Raw genomic sequence first — 23,735 nt, forward strand, 5'->3', positions numbered from 1 at the left:
AATATGAGTCAACAGTGTGATGCTGTTGCAAAAAAAGCAAACATGATCCTGGGATGTATTAACAGGTGTGTGGTGAGCAAGACACGAGAAGTCATTCTTCCGCTCTACTCTGCTCTGGTTAGGCCTCAGCTGGAGTATTGTGTCCAGTTCTGGGCGCCGCATTTTAAAAAAGATGTGGAGAAATTGGAAAGGGTCCAGAAAAGAGCAACAAGAATGATTAAAGGTCTAGAGAACATGACCTATGAAGGAAGACTGAAAGAATTGGGTTTGTTTAGTTTGGAAAAGAAAAGACTGAGAGGGGACATGATAGCAGTTTTCAGGTATCTAAAAGGGTGTCATAAGGAGGAGGGAGAAAACTTGTTCACCTTAGCCTCTAAGGATAGAACCAGAAGCAATGGGTTTAAACTGCAGCAAGGGAGGTCTAGGTTGGACATTAGGAAAAAGTTCCTAACTGTCAGGGTGGTTAAACACTGGAATAAATTGCCTAGGGAGGTTGTGGAATCTCCATCTCTGGAGATATTTAAGAGTAGGTTAGATAAATGTCTATCAGGGATGGTCTAGACAGTATTTGGTCCTGCCATGTGGGCAGGGGACTGGACTCGATGACCTCTCGAGGTCCCTTCCAGTCCTAGAATCTATGAATCTACTCACAGGAATAAAGACTGCCAAATCAGACATTATTGATCACTTCTTGTATGGTGTGAAACTTAGATTTGAATGGGTCTGATTCTGCATCATGAAGTTAATGCTGCATCATGAAATGTAAACTTTTACTACCAAGAATATTATTTACTTATGTGAATAGTCTTATCAAAGTCAACGAGAATGCTCACAATAATAAAAGCTGGTGGTGTTTTGGGAATAGGGCTGTTAATTTATATATTAGGCAGCCAAAAGTGTTTTCTTCAACTACCTGGGTTTGTTTTGTTATTTCAAATATTTAATATGGCATGCTATTACTGTTAAAAATATTTCAATGCTCCTGGTAGTTTTGAATCCTAAGACTATAGGTTTATAAAGCTGTGTTAAACTGTTTTTAATCCTGTATCTCTAGCCTTTTGTGAAGATGGAGACAGTGCCAGGTTTACGATATATGCACTTTATTTGGTATTGCAATACTGACATGATTTGATCATTGAATTGTTTCCCTCTTTTTCAGATTACTTATTTCAGTCTGTGGTATTACAATAAGCAGAACCAGCGCCGGTGGGTAGATTTGGACAAGCCTCTAAAAAAGCAACTGGACAAATATGCTTTGGAGCCGACGGTATATTTTGGAGTGGTGTTTTATGTGCCTACTGTTTCTCAGCTTCAGCAGGAGATTACCAGGTAAACTGCACATGTTTTTAAATTCAGCTTTTAACATTCTAACCTATGAATCTTCTTAAAATAGACATAATTGCCTGATTTCCAACCTTTTTAAAAATGGAAATGCAGGCTTAAGGCGCAAACTGTGCCCAAACTGTGGCATTTATTATCCTTTTAGTGTATTTAGACTATATAACAGGGATTGGCAACCTTTGGCACACGGCCCGTCAAGGAAATCTGCTGGCAGGCTGGGACTGTTTGTTTATCTGCAGCGACCACAGGTTCGGCCGATCGCGGCTCCCACTGGTCGCGGTTTGCCGTTCCAGGCCGATGGGGGCTGCGGGACGCAGAGTGGGCCGAAGGATATGCTGGCTGCTGCTTCCCGCAGCCCCCATTGGCCTAGAATGGCAAACTGCAGCCGGTGGGAGCCGCGATCGGCCGAACCTGTGGACACGGCAGGTAAACGGGACAGGCCCGCCCGCCAGCAGATTTCCCTGATGGGCCATGTGCCAAAGGTTGCCGATCCCTGCTATATAATAATGGAGTTACTCTTGGGATGAATTTTCCCAATGACCTTATGAGTCCATTGGAGCCTAGTAAAGTTACTCACAGACATGCTTGCACGATCAGCCTTTCAATTATTATAGGCTTTTCTTTCAGAGGAATACTTTGCTTCAGGAAACCAATCCAACACTTACTACCTGAAGAGCTGATAGAGGCAAGTTGTCCTGTTGTCAGCACACTCTGGTATTCATAAACCATATTTGCAAAGTCCCATCTAAGGCTGAGTGTGATTATAGACAATAAAGATGGAGATCAGATAGGAAATTGTGCATCCATTTCCACTGTTGCTTTGTGAATTCACTGATCACAAGTACAAGTGCCAGAAAGTGCTGTTAATTGTAAAGGAGAATCCAGTTCAGCATGTTCACTGATCAGCTCTTCATATGGTGAATATCAGCCCAGATGAGAGTGCTTGGGTGGCTAATAGGCTTGTGTTTTCAGGGAGCTGACAACCAGTTAAGCACAAGCAAGACTCCCTCACACACTGAAGGCAGAGGGGTAACAAGATGACTCTCAGTCCTGGTTACCCTGAGAACTGTCACAACGTTAACTACAGGCTGCTATGCTTTAATGCAGTGGGGTGTCTCAGAATACATCCTGCAGCTCCACCATATTATACAGTGCAGTACAAGTCCTGTTGACTTTGTTTCTCATTTTCCATGGGAAAAGCTGTACGCTTGTTTTCTTTATAAAAGGTTAAAATGCATAGTGGGCTGTTTTTCAGTTGTTTTCCAGGTTTGTAAGGGCCTGATCCAACTCCAAGACATGGAGTATTTCCATCAACTTTAACAGGTATTGGATTAGGTCCTAAGCTTGGTATAGGATTCCACAGGTTGACGTATCAGGAATTGTTTCAGCAAGATCAAAATATTAAAAGCTTTCACTTCGATTAGGCAGTTTTCTAATTCAGTGGAATGAAACTGCCAGTATTTCTAATATAGACATTCTTAGCAGACACAGAAGCTGTAAACTTTCTAGTGCGATAGCTCAGTAATGTTGCAATATACTGCCATGCATGAGACCCGAGTTCAGGTGCAAACTCTGTGTTCCTATACTGTGGGCAGCTAGATATAAAGGACTAAATTGTTATCTAATTCACATCAGTTAAGATGGGAATTAACTTCAGAGAAGTTCATGGAGTTACTTACTTCTGCTCTATACCAGAATCTGGTCCAAAGAGTGTTAAACAAGTGGTATATTTGCAGGGCTGGCTCACAACATTTTGGCACCTGAGGAGGGGAGCTCAAATGACGCCCCATACCCCCTCGCCTGGGCCAAAACTTTGAAAGGTCTCAATTCTGCCTTCTTCCTGTTCTACTCCTCTCATGGTACTGCTTTGCTACCTACCCCAATAAAGGAGAACTAACAACTTAAAATGCCTTGTTCAAAAATTTTAAGTAACACTTAACTTTCAAATGCCTGAACAGCAAATGTAACTTTTCTTGTCTGCATAATAAACACTGGCATTTTTATGTGTTTGAATAATCAAAGTGGTATTTTCCGTGCCTTCTTGGTTGCAAAGATTTGAACTACTTCCGGCTGAAGGTCCACAGTTTGGGCCAGCTCATGCTCTATTGAGATGGTTGCAAGGCCGACCAGCCTCTCCTGTGTCATTGTGAAGCGTAGATGTGTTTTTATTAACTTCAGCTTGGAAAAGCTGCATTCTCCAGAGGCAACTGTTACACGAAGTGTTAGAAGTATGCACAGAGCAACAAAAGTATTTGGAAAGAGGGTGGTCATCTTATTTGTGCATATATATATATTCATTTTCCAGAACAGTCTTTGGAGTTGATTCTGCTGAAATGTATCGTGAATGGGCTTTCAGTTCATCACCTAAATCACTCGCCTCAGTATCACTCATGTCATCATGTGTCAACACTGTCTCTAGTGCCCTGCATTGCTGGTGTAGGTCTTCTTCAGGTATAGTGAGGAGTTTTGGAATATCCTACAACATCCCAAATATACTGCTGTGTTCCTTGAGCTGCATGAAATGTTCTTCAACTGACTGTATTGTACAATCTAGTGCTTGGTTAAGGAATTCAACTTTGAATTGTTGTTTGGGGTCTCTTATGGGATTATCCCGTGCCTCGTAATCAAAATGTCATCTTCTTCGGTGACTCTTGAATGGGTGGGAAGATAGCTTCAGTGTGAAGTTCCTCTGCCAGCTTCTGTGTACTCTTCAGAACGTTTTGAAATCCCTCATCTGACCGGTAAGACTGTAGGTATGACTTTGCTTTGTCCAGTTGTTCCATTGCTCCAGATATCAAGGTCAATACCTTGGAGTCTCTTGCTTACAACATTTATTTCAAACAGTATATCATACCACAACACTAAGCCCACACAGAAATTTGAAGTTATGTATGTTTCTGGTGATTCCATTTCCCTCTGCCATTGTTCTCCCACGAACAGTTCCTGTCATAGCATTATCCTCTATAATGGCAACTATGGCATCATCTATCTTCTCAATTTGGTGTTTGATAGGCTTTATCGCCTCCACTCAACATTCCCATCATGTGGCACTCAGTGGTTTCAGTGTCAGAGAGGATGTTCCCAGATATTGCTTCAAACTTTGCCATCGATGAGTTGATGCAGAGAAAAATACATAGATGCTTTAAATTACATTAAAAAATTCAGCAGCCTCCCTAGAAGCTGATGCTGCATCACTGACCACTAATTTCAATGAATGAGAACTGCATGGGACAAAAAAAGCTCAAGGGTTTAACTCTTGGATCCGTGTTTGCACTCCTCTGTTCTTTCCGCTCATGTTGGCACCATTATCATAGCCCTGACCTCTCATGTCAGCTATCACAATTCCCATATCTTCCAGCTTTTTAAGAAGCACATTTGTCATACCAGCTCCTGTAGGATCTTCAATGTCAATAAATTCTAGAAAATGCTCTGACAGTCACCATTGCAGGGACATTTTCACTAGGTTCTGTTGTTACAAAAGGCACCATTAAAGTCATTTATTCCATATGGCTGATGTCAGGTGTGCAGTCCAGAATAACCGAGTAATATCTTTCTGACTTCAGATCTGCCACAATCTTCTGTTTGACTTTTGTTGCCATTAACTGTATGATCACATTTTGAATTGGGGTGTGTACGTTTCTTGGGTAGTGACTCTTCTTAGATGCTCCTGGAGTATAGCATTAAACTCAGCCATCAGCTCCACAATTTTAAGGAAGTTTCCATTGTTTGGCACATACAGCTGCTCTAATGTGCCACACAGTGCTAGGTTTTGGGCAGCAAGCATTCTCACAATGGCAATGAGCCTTTTCAGAACACTTTGCCAGTAAAGAGACTCTGATGCAATCTTCTCTTGATGCTGATCATCTATGGTAGCCTTTAACCTTAGTCTCCTCTCAAGCTCTTTCCACCTATGGAATGCTCTCTGGTGATTTGCTGCCTTCTCATGGCATGTCAGATTTCTAGCCAGATTTTTCCAGTCCTTTGTTCTTGTAGAACCCAATGTGGCTGGAACATTAGACTGGAAAAGTTTGCAACAAAAACAGTATACAGCATTCTGGGTTTTTGAGAGTATAAGCCATGGCCTCTCCACTTTGTCACCATTGGGGATTTCACGCTAGTAATGTGTTGGATGGTGTAGCGATGTGGGACTTAACCAGCAGGAGGCGCCGCAGGGGTGTCTCAGGAATTAGCTCGTTTCCAGCCTTGGAGCGCCCTCTTCAGGCTGGTGTCCCGCTGTCACTTGGCCCCCGTGTCCCTCCCTAGACTCCAGTGCCCCTTTATCTGGGGTGCTGCCCCCTGGCAGTACACCCCTCAGTCTCAGGGTCTCCCCCGGGGGACCCCCATCCCCATCTTGCTTCAGGTCCTAGTGGCACCCCCCCCACAGTCTGGCATCTGAGGTGGCTGCCTCAGTTTGCCTCATGGTAAGGCCAGCCCTGTATATTTGGCATATCCAAGGGAGTGCAAGGCCCACATTTGAGGGAAGTTGCCCATAATAAGATGGGGTAGTTGTATGAGCATCATATATTCCTTTAGCAGGTGTCCTGCAGGAAGAAAAAGAAACCTACTGCCTGGTTAGGGTGATTTTCTTTTGCACAAATGGGGAGGGATAGCTCAGTGGTTTGAGCATTGGCCTGCTAAACCCAGGGTTGGGAGAGTTCAATCCTTGAGGGGGATATGGGGCAAAAATCTGTTGGGTGATTTAATTGGGGATTGGCCCTGCTTTGAGCAGGGGGTTGGACTAGATAAGCTCCTGAGGTCCCTTCCGACCGTAGCATTCTATGATTCTAAAGGGTTGTGTGTGTTTTTGGAGCAAAGGATTTTAGTCCCAGCTCTGTTTGTGTGTGATTTATGTAGCACTGGTATTTATTGTCATATAGCACATGGCTCTGTTCTTGTGGGAGAGGGGAAAATAGTAGAGAATATGTTAAAAGGTTGCCGTGTTTAATAGTCTTTGGTAAAGATGGAAAACATCTGTTTTCCTGTGTTTGGTCTGACATGCATTTATTTATTGTTTCTAATGGCATAATGTATCTCCTGAAATGTAAAAAGACAAGATCCCTGCCCCCAGGAACTCTTAAACTCTTGTTCAATGTGATGTTGTAAAACAGTTAGGGGGACAGGGACAATACCAATAAAATTATGCAGTTAGGCCCTCATGCTGAAAAAACTTGTGTGCTTTACTTGACTTCAGATGGGACTGCTCAAGTGAGTAAAGTTGAGCACATGCTTAAGTGTTTGCAATATTGAGCAAGGGCTAATGTACCGCATGAGGACGTTTAAACTTTTAAAAAATGTATATATTCAGAGTAAATAAATGTTTTAGTTGGCTCCGTTTCTGTAGGTTTTACTACAGCAGTAGTAGGTTTTAAGGAAGTACTTTGTGGAGAGGCTGGTGGCTTGCTGGACTTCCTCAGAAAGCATGTTCCCTGCGTAAGGAATGGCATGGAAGAATGCAAAAAGGTGGTTGTGGGAAAGTGATGTCCTTGATGAATGGAGGAGATGACACAGGTAGAGACCAGGTTGGATAAATTGGATGAGAGACCCGGTTGAAGGGAATGGATTATGTACGGCCTTAAAGGGGATGACATATAGCTTGCAGTGGATGTACTGGAGAAGCAAGAATCAAAGTGATTCAAAGGGAGGAGTGATGTCAGATTGACCATCAGGGATTGTTTTGACCAGCAACTGTGTTTTGAATGGCCTGAAGAGAAGTGGTGTGATTGTCAGAAAGGCGACAGAAAAAGTGGTTATAGGAATTAAATAGCGCGATGAGGAGGACATGAGTACGTTTTTGATGTCTGGGCAGGCAGGAGAGATCAGATCCTGGAGATGTGTTGAAAGAAGTGGCAGGATATGGATATACTATAGGATGAGGGAGGAGCTGAAGATGAACACTAAGTTATGGGACTGAGTGACAAGGGGGATTGTGGTCTCCTCAATAATGAGAGAGTGAGGGAATGGGAGGAGATTTGGAAGGAACGATGCATGCAAATTCATTGGCTTCCAAAAGATTTTTTTGGCTATATTGTACTGAAACAAAAATGAAAAAGCTGACATGGATATTTTTTTTTTTTTGTAGATACCAGTATTATTTGCAACTGAAGAAAGATATCTTGGAGGGAAACATTCCTTGCACATTAGAGCAAGCAATTCATCTGGCTGGCTTAGCTGTTCAAGGTAAACAAAGGAATTTCACTAAGTAAATTTTAGGGATGGTGACTTGAGATATTTGGATGTATATTTTATATTTGTTGCTTACACGAACACCCCCTGTTATGGTAGATATTCTGTATGTAGTTATGTGGCTCTATGCCTGCCTTTTTTGTAAAATACATGATATTTGCTTTGAATTTATAATCATTTAATGCACCTGGATTATGGTGCCTCAGCACTTAGTTGGTCATTAAGAGCTTGATCCTCAAAACTGTATTAACTTCAGTGGGACTTACCCAAAGCCACAGAGGGAGTCAGTGGCCCAGGAGTTCCTGGCTCTCAGTCATGTGCTCAGACCACTAGACCTCATTGCGTCTCAACTGCTGCAATCTCCTCCTGTTGGTTTAGGAGCAGGAGAGGGGGCTGCATTTTAATAATTAAGAATGTGTCTGTACACCCATATTCTTTTCTCCATGTTGTCTCTCGCGCCAACTCCCCCTACGCCTGTAATGTGCTTGCAGAGCTAGTCCACAGGACCGTTACCCCACATTCAAATCTCTCCTGAAGACCCCCTTCTGCCATGATGCCTACAAGAAATTAGCCATTTAATGTTGGCTAGTTGGGGGGCAGGTTGGATAGGTTATACATATATTTAAAAAAACCTAGAAACCCCCAGAACTAACAGTTTGCCTGTCTTTCCCATGACCAGACTCATTATATGTAGTCTTCCATTCCCACAACCTTTGCTTGCATTTTGTCTTCCAATATAACTACTAATAGTTTGTAAAACCACCAGCATTGGCCGGGGACTTGTGTAGTACATGAAACTTGTAGTTGATTTTTTAAAAATTAACTAAGTGTACATATTGATAGCATCACATTTAAAGAAGAGAATCTGTTTTTCTGCTTTGTTTACCAGTGAAATAGGGTGAATTAAAAATACCTTATGTATGTAAAATCAGTTTTTTGTAGTGCAGGCTAGCCCTTTAATACTCTTCATCTACCAAGTTCTTGCTTACTCATTTTATGCTCTTGGGAGAGTATAAATGTGTCTCTGCTCAGTGAGTTGTTTATGGGAATCTTTCTCAATATAATCCTCTTCTCAGATGGAAAATATTTTATCCTGTAACTTTTGCATTCTTCATTTGATCTGGCAGGGTTGTAAGAGAGGAATTGTATGTGTTAGTAACACACTGAAAAACCAGTGTAGAATAGTAGATCTTTTGGGTTGGTACTGCTTGATAACTAAGGTGACTTATAAGGTGGGTCAACTGCTTTTACCAGGAACACGCACACTTGGATTTTGGCAAGTTGGTGATTTGTCATTGTCCCCACTGAGGAATACCACAGCAATTTGTGATTTTAATAGTAACAGTAAATCCATTCCGAACACTAGTCTGATCATGAGTATAGTATTAATTTAATCTAAAATGGCTGAAGTCTCCTTTAAATGTGAATACTAGCCCACACAATACTATTCATTCTCAGTTAAAGACATTTGTCTAAGTACTTTTCTTCGGTGAGGCTTCTAAATAAGAGCTATATTTTTGTGAGTTATATTTGTATATGAAAATATGGAACAGACATTCAGCAGAAGCTCTGGTCCCTTGAGACCTTTTCTCCTGAAGATTAATTTATAGCTTCTCTGATATTTATAGAAATGTAGGACTGGAAGGAATCTTGAGAGGTTATCTAGTCCATCTTCCTGCCCCAAGTTAGGACCAAATATACCTAAGCCATCCCTGACAGGTGTTTGTCTAACCTGTTCTTTAAAACCTCCAATGACAGGAATTCCACAACCTCCTTTGGAAGCCTGTTCAGAGCTTAACTATCTTGATAGTTAGTTAGTTTTTCCTAATATCTAACCTAAATCTCCCTTGCTGCAGATTAAGCCAATTACTTCTTGTCCTACCTTCAGTGCACAAAAGAACAATTGATATGTATAACAGCCCTTAACAAACATGTTTGAAGACTTTTATCAGAGCCCCTCCCAGTCTCTTTTTCTCAAGACTAAACATGCCAGTTTTCTGAACCTTCCCTCATAGGTCAGATTTTTTTAAGCCCTTTTATCATTTTTGTTGTTTTTTTCTGGACTTTCAGATTTGTCCACATCTTCCCTAAAGTGTGGTACCCAGATCTGGACATGGTGCTCCAACTGAGGCCTCACCAGTGCCTAGTAGAGCAGACAGTTACAGCTGAAACTCCTGTAAATACACCCCAGAATGATTTTGGTGGTTTTTTTGCATCTGCATCACACTGTTGACTCCTATTCAATTTGTGATCCACTATTAGCCCCAGATCCTTTTCAGCAGTACTACTGCATAAGCAGTTATTCCCCATTTTGTAGTTGTGCATTTGATTTTTCCTTTCTAGATGAAGTGATTTAAACTTGTCTTTATTGGATTTAATCTTGTTGATTTCAGACCAGTTCTCCAATTTATCAAGGTCATTTTGAATTCTAATCCTGTCCTCCAAAGTGCTAGCAATCCTTCCCATCTTCAGATTTCTAAGCATATTCCCTACTCTATTCTCCAAATCCTTGATGAAAATATTGAATAGCGTTAGACCCAGAACAGACCGCTGCTGGACCACACTAAATACATCTCCCCAGTTTGATAGCGAACCATTGGTAACTACTTTTTGAGTATGGTCTTTCAAGCAGTGTAGCACCTACCATATAGTAATTTAATCTAGAACACATTTCCCTAGTTTGCTCATGAGACTGTCACTTGCAACTATTTTAAAAGCTTTACTAAAACCAAGATACATCACATCTACAGCTTCCCCCTATCCATTAGGCCAGTAACCCAGACAGAGAAGGAAATTAGGTTTGTTTGGCACGATTTGTTGTTGACAAATGCATATTGGCTGTTACTTGTAGCCCTGTTATCTCCTAGGTGCTTACAAACTGATTGTTGATTAATTGGTTGCAGTAAAGTATCTTTCCAGGTGTCAAAGTTAGGAGACGGTCTATAATTCTCTGGGTGTCCTCTTTGTTCTCCTTTTTAAAGATAGGTACTATGTTTGCCCTTCTTCAGCCCTCTGGGAGCTTTCCTGTCCTCCATAAGTTCTCAAAGATAATCACTCACAGTTCTGAGATTGCTTTAGCTGGTTCCTTACCAGGCCCTGCTGACTTGAATACATGTATCTTATCTAAATATTCTTTGACCTGTGCTTTCCCCATTTTGGCTTGTGTTCCTTCCCCCTTGTTAATATTAATTGTGTGAAGTATCTGATCACAGCCTACCTTTTTAGTGAAGAAAGAAACAAGATACATTAAACACCTTGGCCTTCTTGATGTCTTCTGTATTTAGCCCACTTTATTTCTCCTGTTCAACAGCTGGGGCCAGATATAGAGGCAGGTTCTCTGTCCCTGTGTGATCCCTTTGGGCTGATTGGGTGACCAAAAGAGAACCAAAACCTCCCCTAAGTCCCTGCTGTGAATACTCCCAGTATGGGGAAGCCTCCAGCAGGTACAGAGCATGCAGAACTGGCTTTTAGGCCTCACTCCCCATGTCTCCCAGCACAGGGATCATTTTAGGGTGTGGAGGGGAAGTGTCCAGTGTGTTCCATCAGTCCCTATCTTGTGTACAATCTCTATGGGACCATATCCAGTGGAGCTAGTCAGAACAGCCCTTAGTCTGTTCTAATCTGTACCAGAAGTGGGACTGCCGTAGAGAATCAGGGAGCTGTGATCATCTTCCTGACAGATACCTTCCTTCCTACCTCCCATTCTTCTGCACCCAGTGGAAGTTGTGTTGGTTTGGATGTTAACAGCCAGCATCCTCAGTAAAAGAAGCCTTAAGCCAGGACCAGGCCTACTTGAATCCTGGGGAGGGGAGGAGAAGGGAGGGAAAATCCAAGGGCCAGAATACAACTGGGTGCAGGGACAACAAATGAAAAGAGAGGAACAGGAGTGGAGTTCCTAAAGTATTAAGATCAAAAGAATTAGTGATTGAACTGTGTCACATGACCAGTCAGAAGAGGAACACAGACTAAGTAGGATATTTTAGGAGAAGAAGGACAGAAAGAAAGTCTCACCACCACAGAATACCCCCCGCCCTCCTGGTGTGATATGGCATTTCAGCAACTCTGACTTGCTTTCCTCCTCGCTATGTCATTGATCTGGTATGATGGTTAGAACCCTGAACATCTGCAGATAACAGCTTCATATCCACAGATATCTGCATCCATAGATACGGATCTTTGTGTACCATCTCTGGATTACAGATTTGATGCAGATCCAAATTTTTATCTGTGCTGGGCTCTCTATTATGCAGGGGGTCTCAATCAGCAGGGTTGCGATTTCAGGGGGTCTGCCTGTAGGGCTGGAGCCCCGCAGGGCCCTGGACCCCTTGAAACCAGCTCGCAGCTTCCCAGGGGGCCACAGATGCCCAGTTGAGAAGCGCTGCTATAGAGGGTGCTAGTGCAGATGCAGATCCTTATATAAGGTGGAGTGCAGATCTTAGGTCAGATACAATTTAGTTACCATGGATATGAATCCAAATTTTTGTATCCATGCAGGGCTCTAACGATGGTGACTTGGCCTTTATCCAGGTCTCCCTATAGTTCCACCCCTTCCAGGGTATCAAGGCCCCAAACAAATAATGTCCATCAACATAGCGATAATCAACACAACATCTTCTGTCCTTCCTGAGCTCCTCTTCAGCCTTGCAGGGCTCCCCCCTGGAAACCCTCAGCAAAACTCAGAAACCAGACAAAAATACAAACTAGAGCAACTTCTGCCTGCCTAGGTTTCAGCTTTTAGAGCATCTTAGGTTCTCCCAGTTCTCCTCTCTCCTACAGAGCACCAACCCACAAGACTGTCTCGCTAGAAACTTGCCACTTTTTCAAGTTCCCCTCTTCCCCCCACCCCAGCATTCACTCCCACTCTTGTAGCTTCTCCACAATTCTCCCTCCACTGAGCTTCTGTCTGACTCTTCGCACAGGGCAGGAACTCCAGATCTCCACTCTCCTTGGGTCTCCTTCTCCCAGCTGAGCTCCTCAGTGAGCCTGACGCACCCTCCAGGTATAACAAGTTGGTGCTAATTCAAGCTCTGAGGCCATGTCTACACTACAAAATTAAGTCGAGCTAACTTACATTGGCATACAACCACTGCAGAAATTACATTTCTTGTAAAAGTGTGTCTACACTTTGTTCCTTGTGTCCTTGTGCATGTCTTCATCAGGAATGCTTGTGTCGATTGTACTGTCAGTGTGGGGCATTGTGGCAAGGCTCCTGACTGCCAGTAACCGTCGACATAAGCAACGCAGTGTCAACATTGATGCTGCATTGACCGAACTACATCGACCCCTTGATTCTATGCTGCTCGCGGAGGTGGAGTTATTAAATTGGCTTAGCAGGGCAATTACTTTGACAGGAGTGAAATCGAAGTGTAGACACTTTTATAATTAGGTCAATATAAGATGCCTTGTGTTGACCTAACTCTGAAGTATACACTAGGCCTCTATCTCTATTTAGCCCCTTTTTGGTCAGTATGGGGTTTATACACTCATCACAACATGATTTGCTTAACTGTTACACTTTGCAAAGTTTACTGACTATTGTACAGTGTCATCCGCTACTTTCAAATAGAGTTCATTATTATGGAGCTATATTGTACAGAGAGTGCATCCTTCACACTGAACTAAATCCTTTGATCATCACAAGTACTTGAATCCTACCTGTTCTTTCATTTCCTTAGCTGACTTTGGAGACTACGATCAGTATGAATCTCAGGAATTTCTGCAAAGATTTGCCTTGTTTCCTGTGGTAAGTACTTTCTTCAGCTGCTTTTCTGACATTATTGAAAGAAAACAAATGGTTTGGAGACCCCTTACGAAGTGAGCAAACACGGTATTAACAAATAGCAGTGCTTGATTAGAGAGAGATTTCAACAAAGGGATACGTGCTTATATAAAGGCTGAGAATCACTACTTCTCTCTCTCGTTTACTGCTCCCAAACCAATCAAAGCACAAATTATTGAGGTTCTGCAAGTAGATCTAATTAAAGTTTTTATCAGGTAATTGAATTACACATAATGCTTTAAATTGCACAATAGATCCCAATTTTCCAGGACATTGCAATGTTTAAAGATGTTTGTATAGTATAGTGAAGATAAATGGTGGGGGAAAAAACAAAGTGTGGTGTTTTAGGTTTTTTGCAGTAATCTGTTCACAGCCTACTAACCACAGGCTCAGTTGGAAGTCAGGTTCCTACTGAGTGAAGGAACTAATTATTTTATCCTTTAGAATTCCTTCTACTAGCTCTTTAACTAAATTCTGCTTTATGTTAAGGGTTGGTTACAAGAGGAAAAAGTCCTGGAGGAAGCAACACAGAAAGTGGCCTTGCTGCATCAAAAGTACAGGTAAGATTTCCTAAATGCAGAAATTGTGGAGCACTTCAGATCTAAGGGCTTGTCTATACTACAAAATTAAGTCGACTTAAGTTAGGTCAACCTACAGCCATCACAATAATTTAAATCGGTTCTGTATGTCCATACAGTATGCACCTTCTGTCAGTGGTGTGCATCCTCACCAGGAGCGCTTGCACCAACTCAAGTGGGGCATTGTAGGGCACTGACACAGCTGGAGCCCCACCGTCCCTGGGCTGACAGCTGGAGCACTGTATTTTGTCCAGTTCTGGGTGCCACATTTCAGGAAAGAAGTGGACAAATTGGAGAAAGTCCAGAGAAGAGCAACAAAAGTGATTAAAGATCTAGAAAACATGACCTATGAGGGAAGATTGAAAAAATTGGGTTTGTGTAGTCTGGAGAAGAGAAGACTGATGGGGGGACATAACAGTTTTCAAGTACATAAAAGGTTGTTACAAGGAGGAGTGAGAAAAATTGTTCTCGTTAACTTCTGAGGATAGGAAAAGACGAAATGGGCTTAAATTGCAACAAGGGCAAATTAGGTTGGACATTAGGAAAAAATTCCTAACTGTCAGGGTAGTTAAGCACTGGGATAAATTGCCTAGGGAGGCTGTGGAATCTCCGTCATGAGAGATTTTTAAGAGGGGGTTAAACAAACACCTGTCAGAGATGGTCTAGATAATATTTAGTCCTGCCTTGAGTGTAGGGGACTGGATTAGAAGACCTTTCGAGGTTCCTTCCAGTTCTATGATTCTGTGGTATAGGTGATGTTGGATATTTAGGTAGTGCGATATAGAGCTTCTCACCCATATGTTGCTGGTTCAAGTCATCCTGGCTCAATAGTGGTTGAAAGTTGTTGTTGTATGATGCTGTCTCACTCCTATATCTAGAGTTCAGGTCTCCAAATCACTAAAACTATAAGTGCAATTAACTGGGAATAAATAATTAGGAACATCTACTGCTCTCCTGCCAGAGGTGTTTCCTCCCGGTCAGAGCTGAGGCACAGCTGGGGATGAGTAGTGTGGGGAAAATTGCATTTCTCCTGTCTGTGCCGTGAATGTCAAGCTTCTGTGGATATTTACATTCAGGGTAAAGCCAGGACATTTGAAATAGCAAATGCACATCATAATAATGTTGCTTATCAGGGCAAAAATAAATATTGTGACTTCATTGTTATAATGTTTATAAAGTCCTTTAACTTAATCTCTCATTTTAGTGTAATGGAAATTGTGACCACAATTATTATTGTTTGTTAAGAACTAACAGTATGCTCAGAGCTGTATCAATCTAAAGGTAACCTCTGTTTCAAGGTGTTTACAGTCGAAGTCACAGAGATAAGACACCGTGCACTGGGAGACCCAGAGGAGGGTGTCAGATGAGATTCCTTGTTTGTTTTCCTGATCTCACTCTTTTTTCCTCTAGTTAGTATAATGTTGGGCTGAAGATGGAGTTTGATGTGGCTCAGTGTTGTGGGTTTGTTTTAAGCAGCATGGAAGCAGTGAGTCTTTGGGAGGAATTGGAATGAGGAGAGGGGTGAGGACTGACATATCAGGATTGGGGGCTTGTTCTGTGCATACTGTGCAGCATAGAAAGAGGAATGTAGATGGGAGTGGGAGAAGAAAGGTGCAGGAGCTGAGGTTGATGTCACTGTAGGAGAAAAGAGGAATGAGAAGGGATATAATAAGCAATTAATGTGTCTCTTTTTTGTACTGTACAGTGCTAAGCATTCTGTTTGTGCTAAAGAAATAAATAATCTGAGATGCAGGCTGGAGTAGAATTATGCAGGGCCCGGAATGGAAATACTAGACATTCAGTTTTGACACGGTGGGTGATGGGGAACCAGGGGAGAGATTTGAAGAGGGATGTGACATAGTCTCAATAGACATAGCAGACGAATTGGCGAGAAGCACTATGGAAATCAGGGAAGCTAGAGAGGAAGAGGTTACAGGAGTCCAAGCGGCAGGACCTGGGCAAGTGTTTTAGCCACTTGGACAGACAAGAAGCAGCAAGATTTCGCGATAGCCTGGATATCTTACTAAGTGCTTTTTGAGCTTTGAGAGCATGCTTCAGAGTAATACAATTAGGAGTCCCCCACTGGTACAAGTTTAGAAGCTGATCACTAGATTAAAAGTTACTGTTGTGTTTATTTGTAGAGGCCTTACACCTCCTGATGCAGAAATGTTATATATGCAAGAGGTAGAGAGAATGGAAGGCTATGGTGAAGAGAGCTACCCTGCAAAGGTAAGGATGGCTTTGACACTCGACGTGACTTAACAAGTGCAACCATCTTCATATCTATCTTCCATTTTAAAGAAAAAACAAGAAATTCCAATGTATAAGAAACCCCGGGGCCCAATACCCCATCTCTTAGTCACCTGAGTTGTCCCAATCACTTCACTGGGATTACTCTGGTGCATAAGGGCTGCTATATCGAGTCCTTTGTTAGTGCTGTATGATGAAGAGAGGTCATGATCTCAAACTAAAGATTAAGATTTGCATTGCCTATGTAAGAACCCTTCGGTGACCTCACTGAAGTGAATAGTTGCTGCTGCTGTAACTTTGGCTCATAAAGAGTTTCTTTCTTGTGATTTCTGTTTACTACTTCCAGGACAGCCAGGGAAGTGACCTATTTATTGGAGCATGTCTTGATGGTATCTTTGTGAAACACAAAAATGGCCGGCCTCCTGTTGTATTTCGGTGAGTATTGTCCCCTGTCAGAATAATGCTGATAAGTATTTTGCAAATTAACATTTTATGTGCAGTCCCCAGTTGCTTTCATGGCATCTTGGATGAATACTGATCTTACTCATTAGCACAGTTCCAAACATGGGCCCAGTCTTGCAGTCCTTGTGCATACATACTATACTCAATGGGAGTTTTACCTATATAATTGCTGCAGGATTAGTTCATTTAGATCTATGTTATATATGTGTGTCACCTACAGTTATGTACATTCCTCTGTGCAAATGCATGTGACTCTAAAGGCAGCATCATTTTGCCAGATACAGGCACATACTTTTACGATTGCACATCCCCAAGTAATTGATGTGCATGTTTGTTTGGGTTTTTTTTTTTTGGTATGTTGAGGGGCTGTGTGGTGTTCTATATATGGAAATATGAAGAGGAGAGTTGCATTACTATTCTGAAGTGATAGATGGTTTGCTGTTTGCAATTAGGCTGTCACTGGTAGTGAAGCATGCAGTCTTCCTGGACATTCTCATAGTTAAACATTTTAAAAATGTTTTTCCATACTAGGCATGGCCTTGAGATCCATGTATCCAGGGCCCAATTCCAATAGGCCAGGGCCCAATTTCACCTTTGGATGCAAGCACACGAGTCCCACTGACTTCAATAAGAGCTGCACATGTGCATCCATGGGCAGAATTTGGCCTACCAAATGAATATCGTGTAGCGACACATATGGAAGGCTACTTTCAAGGACATTGGTGACTTATAGTTACCATTGTAGCCAGGTAGACATTTGTTCTCAGTAGATTTTATCTGATCAAAACGAGTTTGTGACTGATTGAGGACCAAATATTGGAACCTCTCTGCAACCCCAGAGTAAGTGGGCCATGCACAGTGAATCTTTACAGGCCCCAAGGTCTGCTCACCCTTACCTGTCTTCTCATTCATTTTAACCAGGTCTTAATCGCTCTGAGCATTCTTGGTTACTGGACATAGCTTTTCTTTTACAATGAGTGATTAACTTTCAAGCAGTTAGGACATGCTAATGGCTAGTTTCTTGTCTTAAATGCATAAAAAAAAAGTTTAATAAGTTGAGACAGCAAAGTTGAGCAGGAATGGCAAAGTATTATCCATTATAAATAATACCACTCACTCATACATCCTCCAAAGAATTACAGTTACGTCCCCATTTTCCTTTTAACAATAATTTAATGGGTGTGAAGTTATAGTCTGCTTCTTTAATCACTATTGCAGAATTTGCCACACATGAGTCAGATGTGGGGCAGGGAAGAGGGGGGGAGTTATTGCTCAGTTAGTCCTCATCCCTCCTCCTCCCGCCCCCACAGATAGGTTTTGTTTTTCATTTATATTTTCTGTATGCTGAAAATCCAGAGCTTACTTGTCATGTCTTCTCCCTATATCCTTAGGTGGCATGACATTGCCAATATGTCCCACAACAAGTCCTTTTTTGCATTAGAACTGGCAAATAAAGAAGAGACAATCCAGTTCCAAACTGTAAGTGAGTGAGTTTTTATTTCTCTCAGTCTAAAGCTATACAAGTAAACCACAAAATAAGACAATCCCTCAAACTATTTTTGTCCAAAATGTTATATTTTTTTCAACTTTGTAGTTATATGGAGGTTTTTTAGTTGCTGTTACAATTTTTAAAAAACTTTAATTATAAGGGTGCCACAAATATAACATTTTAAATTCTATGGCTGCTTCAGCAGTTTTTATACAAAAGTAAAAGGCATTAAGAAATCTTATCTTTCGTAAATACACCAAAAGTGCTGAGCACTCTGGTGTAAACCAGCAAAGCATTTAAGCATGTGTTTAAATAAGACTTTGAAGTCAATGGGACTATTCACATGCTTAAAGATAAGTACATGTTTAAGTGCTTTTGCTGGGTCAGGGCCAGAGTGCTCAGCGCCTTGCAGAATTGAGCCTTTAAAGCATTTGTCTATTCCCTTCTTCAAGGATATAATTTTTGTAATAGTCTTAAAGTGTGATATGCACCGTATATATGGTTATTCAGTGTTCTGAGTCATAAGATTGTCTTCAACAGAAGGCTGCTATTTTCAACTTTTTTTAATCTAGTGGAGTGTTCATGCTTGAGCAGCTGGATTAGTCCTGTAAATTACATGGTTCCTAAGAAACTTTGATATAGAAACGGCTACATCAAAATGAAGTGGGCAGGGCCAGCTCCAGCATTTCTGCCGCCCCAAGCAAAAAAAAAAAAAAAAAAGCCGCAATTGGCGGTGGCATTTCAGCGGCAGGTCCTTCGCTCCTAGAGGGAGTGAGGGACCTGCCGCCCCCGAATTGCCACAGGTGCCGCCCCTCTCCCTTGGCCGCCCCAAGCACCTGCTTGTTAAGCTGGTGCCTGGAGCCGGCCCTGGAAGTGGGTCAAATCTTGTTCCAAAGTAAGTCAGTGGTAAAACTTTCCCTGACTTCCATGGGACCAAGAGTTGGGCCTGTATATTTTAACCTGTATATTTTGTCGTATATCAATATATTTTGTTTGACAGGAGGACATGGAAACCGCAAAATATGTGTGGAGGATGTGTGTGGCCAGACACAAATTTTACAGACTAAATAAATGTAGCCTGTAAGTATAATAGATTTTTTTTTGGGGGGGGGGGGGGGGGGGGGGGGGGGGGGGTGGAAGGGGGAAGGTCTCTGTTCCCATAATGAACTTAAATGTTATATAACATCTGTAATTTACTACTTGTTTAGAATATACTAAATAGTAACCTTGTTTACTCCTGATGCTTTCAACCACTTATTTATCCCCAATATGGAAAGGATTTATCTTATTTGTTTGCAGCCTTGTAATAGAGGACAATATTTTTATAACCTGGAGTCACAGCTGAGAACGTCGTCCTCTTCTTCTAATAACTCAATTTCAAGGATGTAAATGCATCTACTTGCGCCATTAATGGGAAGGTGTTTGTGAAACACTGAAATCTACGGGACTCTGACTGTGCTTTTGACTGAACTTGTAATAGGACACTGAAGTTATTTTAAAGGAGTGAATGTAGTGTTCTTGGAAGATGCTGGATTGGCAGTCTTACAGTATGCGGCCCTTTTGATATCCGCAGAATCCTCATAGCTCAGTAAGCACCAGAGCAGAACAAATTTAAATACAAGTGAGAAGATTAAATTTAATGGGCCAGTCTCCACACTGCAAATCAAGGGCCTGATTCTGATTTTTTTCCTCTTCAGTCAAGTTATTTTTGATTTACATTAGTGTGAGACAGAGAATCAGGCCCAGTGAGTCAGAATAAGCATGATTTCCATTTAATTTAATTTATTTTATTTTACATAGGTCAGCAATAAATGACTTGTTGAGGTTTGATTCAGAGCCTATTGAAGTTGAAGGAAAGATGGTGGGAAATATCCACATCACAAAAATCACCACAACAGGCACTAATATTAATTACACCCTTGTTGACACTCTCTCAAAAATAGTTGAAGGATTGACTTGGAATAGAGACCAAACTGGCCTCTCATCCCTCATGGTGGCTGCCTTCTGGTCAGGGATGAAGCATATTGATGGAGGTGGTGTATATATCAGAAGCATGTGTAGCCGCTGTCTGAACTATATATCGGTTTTCTGGTTATATTATGAACGTCAGTCTCTGGGCTGTCAATTCTGCATCCTTTACAATAGTTCAATTAAAAATATAAAAATGCCCACGACCAGTAGTTCTTAATCTTTCCTTGCTTTCCTCATGTCAACGAGCTGGGAAATCCTGCTGTTTAGCAAAAGGGAGGGGCAAAGTATTGCTGACACCCAAGCTAAGAACCTCTGTCCCAGACTCATCTAAGTTCAGTTAAAATGTCTTCTCTGCTGGTAACAAGTGCCTTTCTTTTCAATGTGCTAGTTGACTGTGTCCATTTTGTCTGCACGTACCTTGTCTTTAGAGACTCCCCAGACTCTCCACCTGTGGAAGGCTCTCAGAAACCTTTCCTCATTCTTTCCTTTCCACGCTTTCCAATTCTTTCTCGTCCTTCTCTTCCCAAAGGGTGAGCTGAAGAATAATCTCTTTCTTTCTGAAATTTTGCATGTCCTGTATTTGTATTGCTCTCGTGTCTTGGGCCCTTCTCTTACTGCACGCTGACGGGTACAGAAACAGTATAGGGTGGGGAAAATGGGCATTGCTGACCAGTCCAACATGCAGTGATTTGGCAAACTACAAAACATTGTTTATGATAGCTACAGTGTTTGCCATATCTAAAATTTGGATTGGCTAGGGACCCAGAATGAACATTCGGCTGTTGTTTATTTCTTATTATAGCCTAGTAAGTATTGAGGACCCTTTACAGACTATTATAAAGACAGATCCAGACCAGGGAGCCTACAGGTTACCACTTGGGTGAGACTCTATCAGGGGTTGAAATTTGTGAGAGAGCATGGAAATCCCACCGTTCTCCCAGCCCACTGCATATGTGAAATTCAGGTCATCCTCCATTTCACTCACTGCTGGGGAAGCCTGGTGTGCCAGAGCAAACTGAATCCTTCTCCTGCTAGGGGGCTGTACATGGGGAGAGGAGGCAGTGAGATAAACAAGGTGTTTGTCTTTCTCCCTCCCCATCCTATTTCTGTGTTTCTTCTCATTCTAGCAACAGCGGTGATTTGTGCACATGCTGCACATAGCTCTTCCCTTTGGGACTGGCGGGAGGACTGTGCAACATAGGGCCTGATTCTGTGAAGTGCTGAATGCCCTGAAATGCGGTGGTGAGCACTTTACAGGATTGGGCCTAAATTGACAATGTTGTAAAACTCTTTGCTCATATATGACTTGCTTTGTAGACAGACCCAGGCTGTTACAGTGAATCCAGTTAGAAGGAGGTCCTCTTCCAGGATGTCTCTGGTAAGGTTTTCAAATAGCTTCATATTTGAGCCACTTCTTGTTTCTTGTTTTTTGCTAACTAGAATGCAGATGCCCCATGAGGGAGAAATGGTGTGACTACATTCGTAGTCAGTAAGATTAGAGAAGGATACTTTTCTTAGGAATATGCCAAACTACTGAGATTTGAATTTTTATAGTTTTCCATTAGACTTGAGTCAAATATTTTTTCCTTTTAATGAAATAAGCTGAAACGATGAAAAATAAGGTGGGATCAATAAATTAAGAAACTTATTGGCTTGTCAGAAAACCAGGATGTAACTTCTTAATAACTGATCTAAAAAATAGTTTTTGTTTTAGGTATTTTAGATACATCTGCTTTCAATTTAAGATTCCCCTACATCTAGAGAAAATCCTAGATGTCTGTTTGTAGGCACTACATTGGTTGGCTTTTACTCTTCACTTGCCCTGAAAACTGATACTTTGTGTTACATACTGACTGAATTTGCTTTTAGAATAGCCCCTTGTACAATCTTCTTCAAGACTCTTTAAAAGTCATGTAGTATTTAACTACTTTTAAAATATCTTCTTTCTTAGCCCAAGCCACAGCCTTACATGATGCAACCACCACCTCCTCTACATTACAATGGACACTACACGGAACCATATACATCGTCCCAAGGTAAATTATGATGTGGTCACAATGTTTAACTCTCAAGTAAATTCTAAATACAGTGGGAACCAGTAAACACTCAGACCACTTGATATCACATTTTACCACATTACATCACATTATATTTCAACTCATTTTAAGGCCCCATGGCACTGCTAGAGCTGTGCAAAGAGGCCATAGTGTGAATGTGAGTCAGGACCATATTATTTCTCTTGCTGCAGTACTTGTTTCTATTCTAAGTACAGAGTGATAGAGGGGTGTGGCAGGGAGCTAGGATGACGAACACTGAGTTATTGACCGTGCACATTGTAATTACAGACCACAGTCCCTCTTGAATGAGCTTAAATTGGCTATGGTTACTATGGCTATATACACACCTCAGAAGGTAAATTGATGAGCAGGCCTCAGGAACTCCTCCTTATCCCTCTAGACCTTAAGGATATTAGAGCTCCATAAATTATCAATGGACTTTGTACCCTCTTCCCCCTGACTGCTCCAAAGACCCAGCCCCGCCCCTGGACAGCAATAGAGCGAGTGGGACTTCTTAGGACCATGTGGGACAGGTGCTCAAGGAAGAGAGAGACCTCTTGTCTGTAGTAGTAGGTATAGAAATCATTGGGATAGGCTGGGGGTGCAAACTTTGAGAGAGCCCAGGGGATTGTAGCTGGTTTGATAAGAAATTTTTAAACACTGGTTTTCTAAAAGTAAAATAGTTAAATTATTCAGAACTCTCAAGTGGTGCACATAGCTAGTCTATGTAATATGCAATGGATTTACCAGTACTCTCATTTTCCTTCTCCCTTATTGTTACCCTCATTTTGTGTTTAATTAGACTAAGTTCTCGGAGGCAAGGACTGTGTTTAATTATCCACTGCGGTCAGGCCTTTGAGTGTTATGGTAGTACAAATATAAATAATATTGGTAATACTGAGTCTCTGACAGCTTTGGGAACTAATACCTGTAATCTCCATAGCAGAACGGAGTTGAATTGTTTCCAGTATCACAGTAGGGGTACAGTAAAGAATACCAGGTTTGTAATAAAATCCTGCTATTGAACGCTTATTCTCATGAACAAAGACTCAAAAGCAATTGTCAGCAAAGATGCACAGCAGTTTTTTGTTTGTGCTGCATGCACAAAGAGTGCCCAAAGCAGTGACTTCTGTTTTGCATTTTGGCATCAGAGCAAAAGCTCCGCTGCTTTATAAATATTAAATGCATAAAACAATAGATAATTTACTTTAATTTGTATAGTGAAATCTGTAATAAGGACCAACTGTAGTACATCCTACTATATTTTAAAGTACCCCAAAGTCTCCAGAAAACTTTGATTTGACTAAGATCTACCATTGCTGGGATGGTCACGTAAGGCAGATTTCTTAGACTGTCTACACAGAGCTAGTATGGGGCAGCTAGCCTGAGCCACCGCCCATGCTGTCCCCATCATGCTATATTTTTAACATGCTATCTTGACCAGATCTACCAAGTGTATGTCTTTCTGAACTCAAAATCACATCTCCCAGCTGATTTATAGACACATCATTAGTATTGATTACACTGCTCTACAGCCAAAATGCTTCTGAAATTAATGTAGTCAAACTTTACTAATTCTGGGTCACTGAGAACGAAAATGATGCTTAAAATTGTTGATTGGCTCT

General features: G+C 41.6%; 1 protein-coding gene across 4 annotated transcripts in view; it reads left to right on the plus strand.

The window, feature by feature from the left end:
* The window catches only part of PTPN21 (protein tyrosine phosphatase non-receptor type 21), a 64,576-nt gene that overhangs the window by 21,463 nt on the left and 19,378 nt on the right, over positions 1-23,735 (plus strand). For 3 of the 4 annotated variants that reach the window (XM_034769403.1, XM_034769402.1, XM_034769404.1), the window contains 11 exons: positions 1,160-1,329; positions 7,421-7,518; positions 13,200-13,267; positions 13,793-13,863; positions 16,023-16,110; positions 16,478-16,566; positions 17,985-18,072; positions 19,083-19,162; positions 20,482-20,583; positions 21,371-21,431; positions 22,005-22,089. In XM_034769403.1, coding sequence (XP_034625294.1) covers positions 1,160-1,329; positions 7,421-7,518; positions 13,200-13,267; positions 13,793-13,863; positions 16,023-16,110; positions 16,478-16,566; positions 17,985-18,072; positions 19,083-19,162; positions 20,482-20,583; positions 21,371-21,431; positions 22,005-22,089 — 1,000 coding nt within the window. The remainder of the gene's footprint in view (positions 1-1,159; positions 1,330-7,420; positions 7,519-13,199; positions 13,268-13,792; positions 13,864-16,022; positions 16,111-16,477; positions 16,567-17,984; positions 18,073-19,082; positions 19,163-20,481; positions 20,584-21,370; positions 21,432-22,004; positions 22,090-23,735) is intronic. The other variant, XM_034769405.1, reaches the window with a different exon arrangement.

The sequence above is a fragment of the Trachemys scripta genome, chromosome 4 (genome assembly GCF_013100865.1).
Source record: "Trachemys scripta elegans isolate TJP31775 chromosome 4, CAS_Tse_1.0, whole genome shotgun sequence".
Lineage (NCBI taxonomy): Eukaryota > Metazoa > Chordata > Testudines > Emydidae > Trachemys > Trachemys scripta.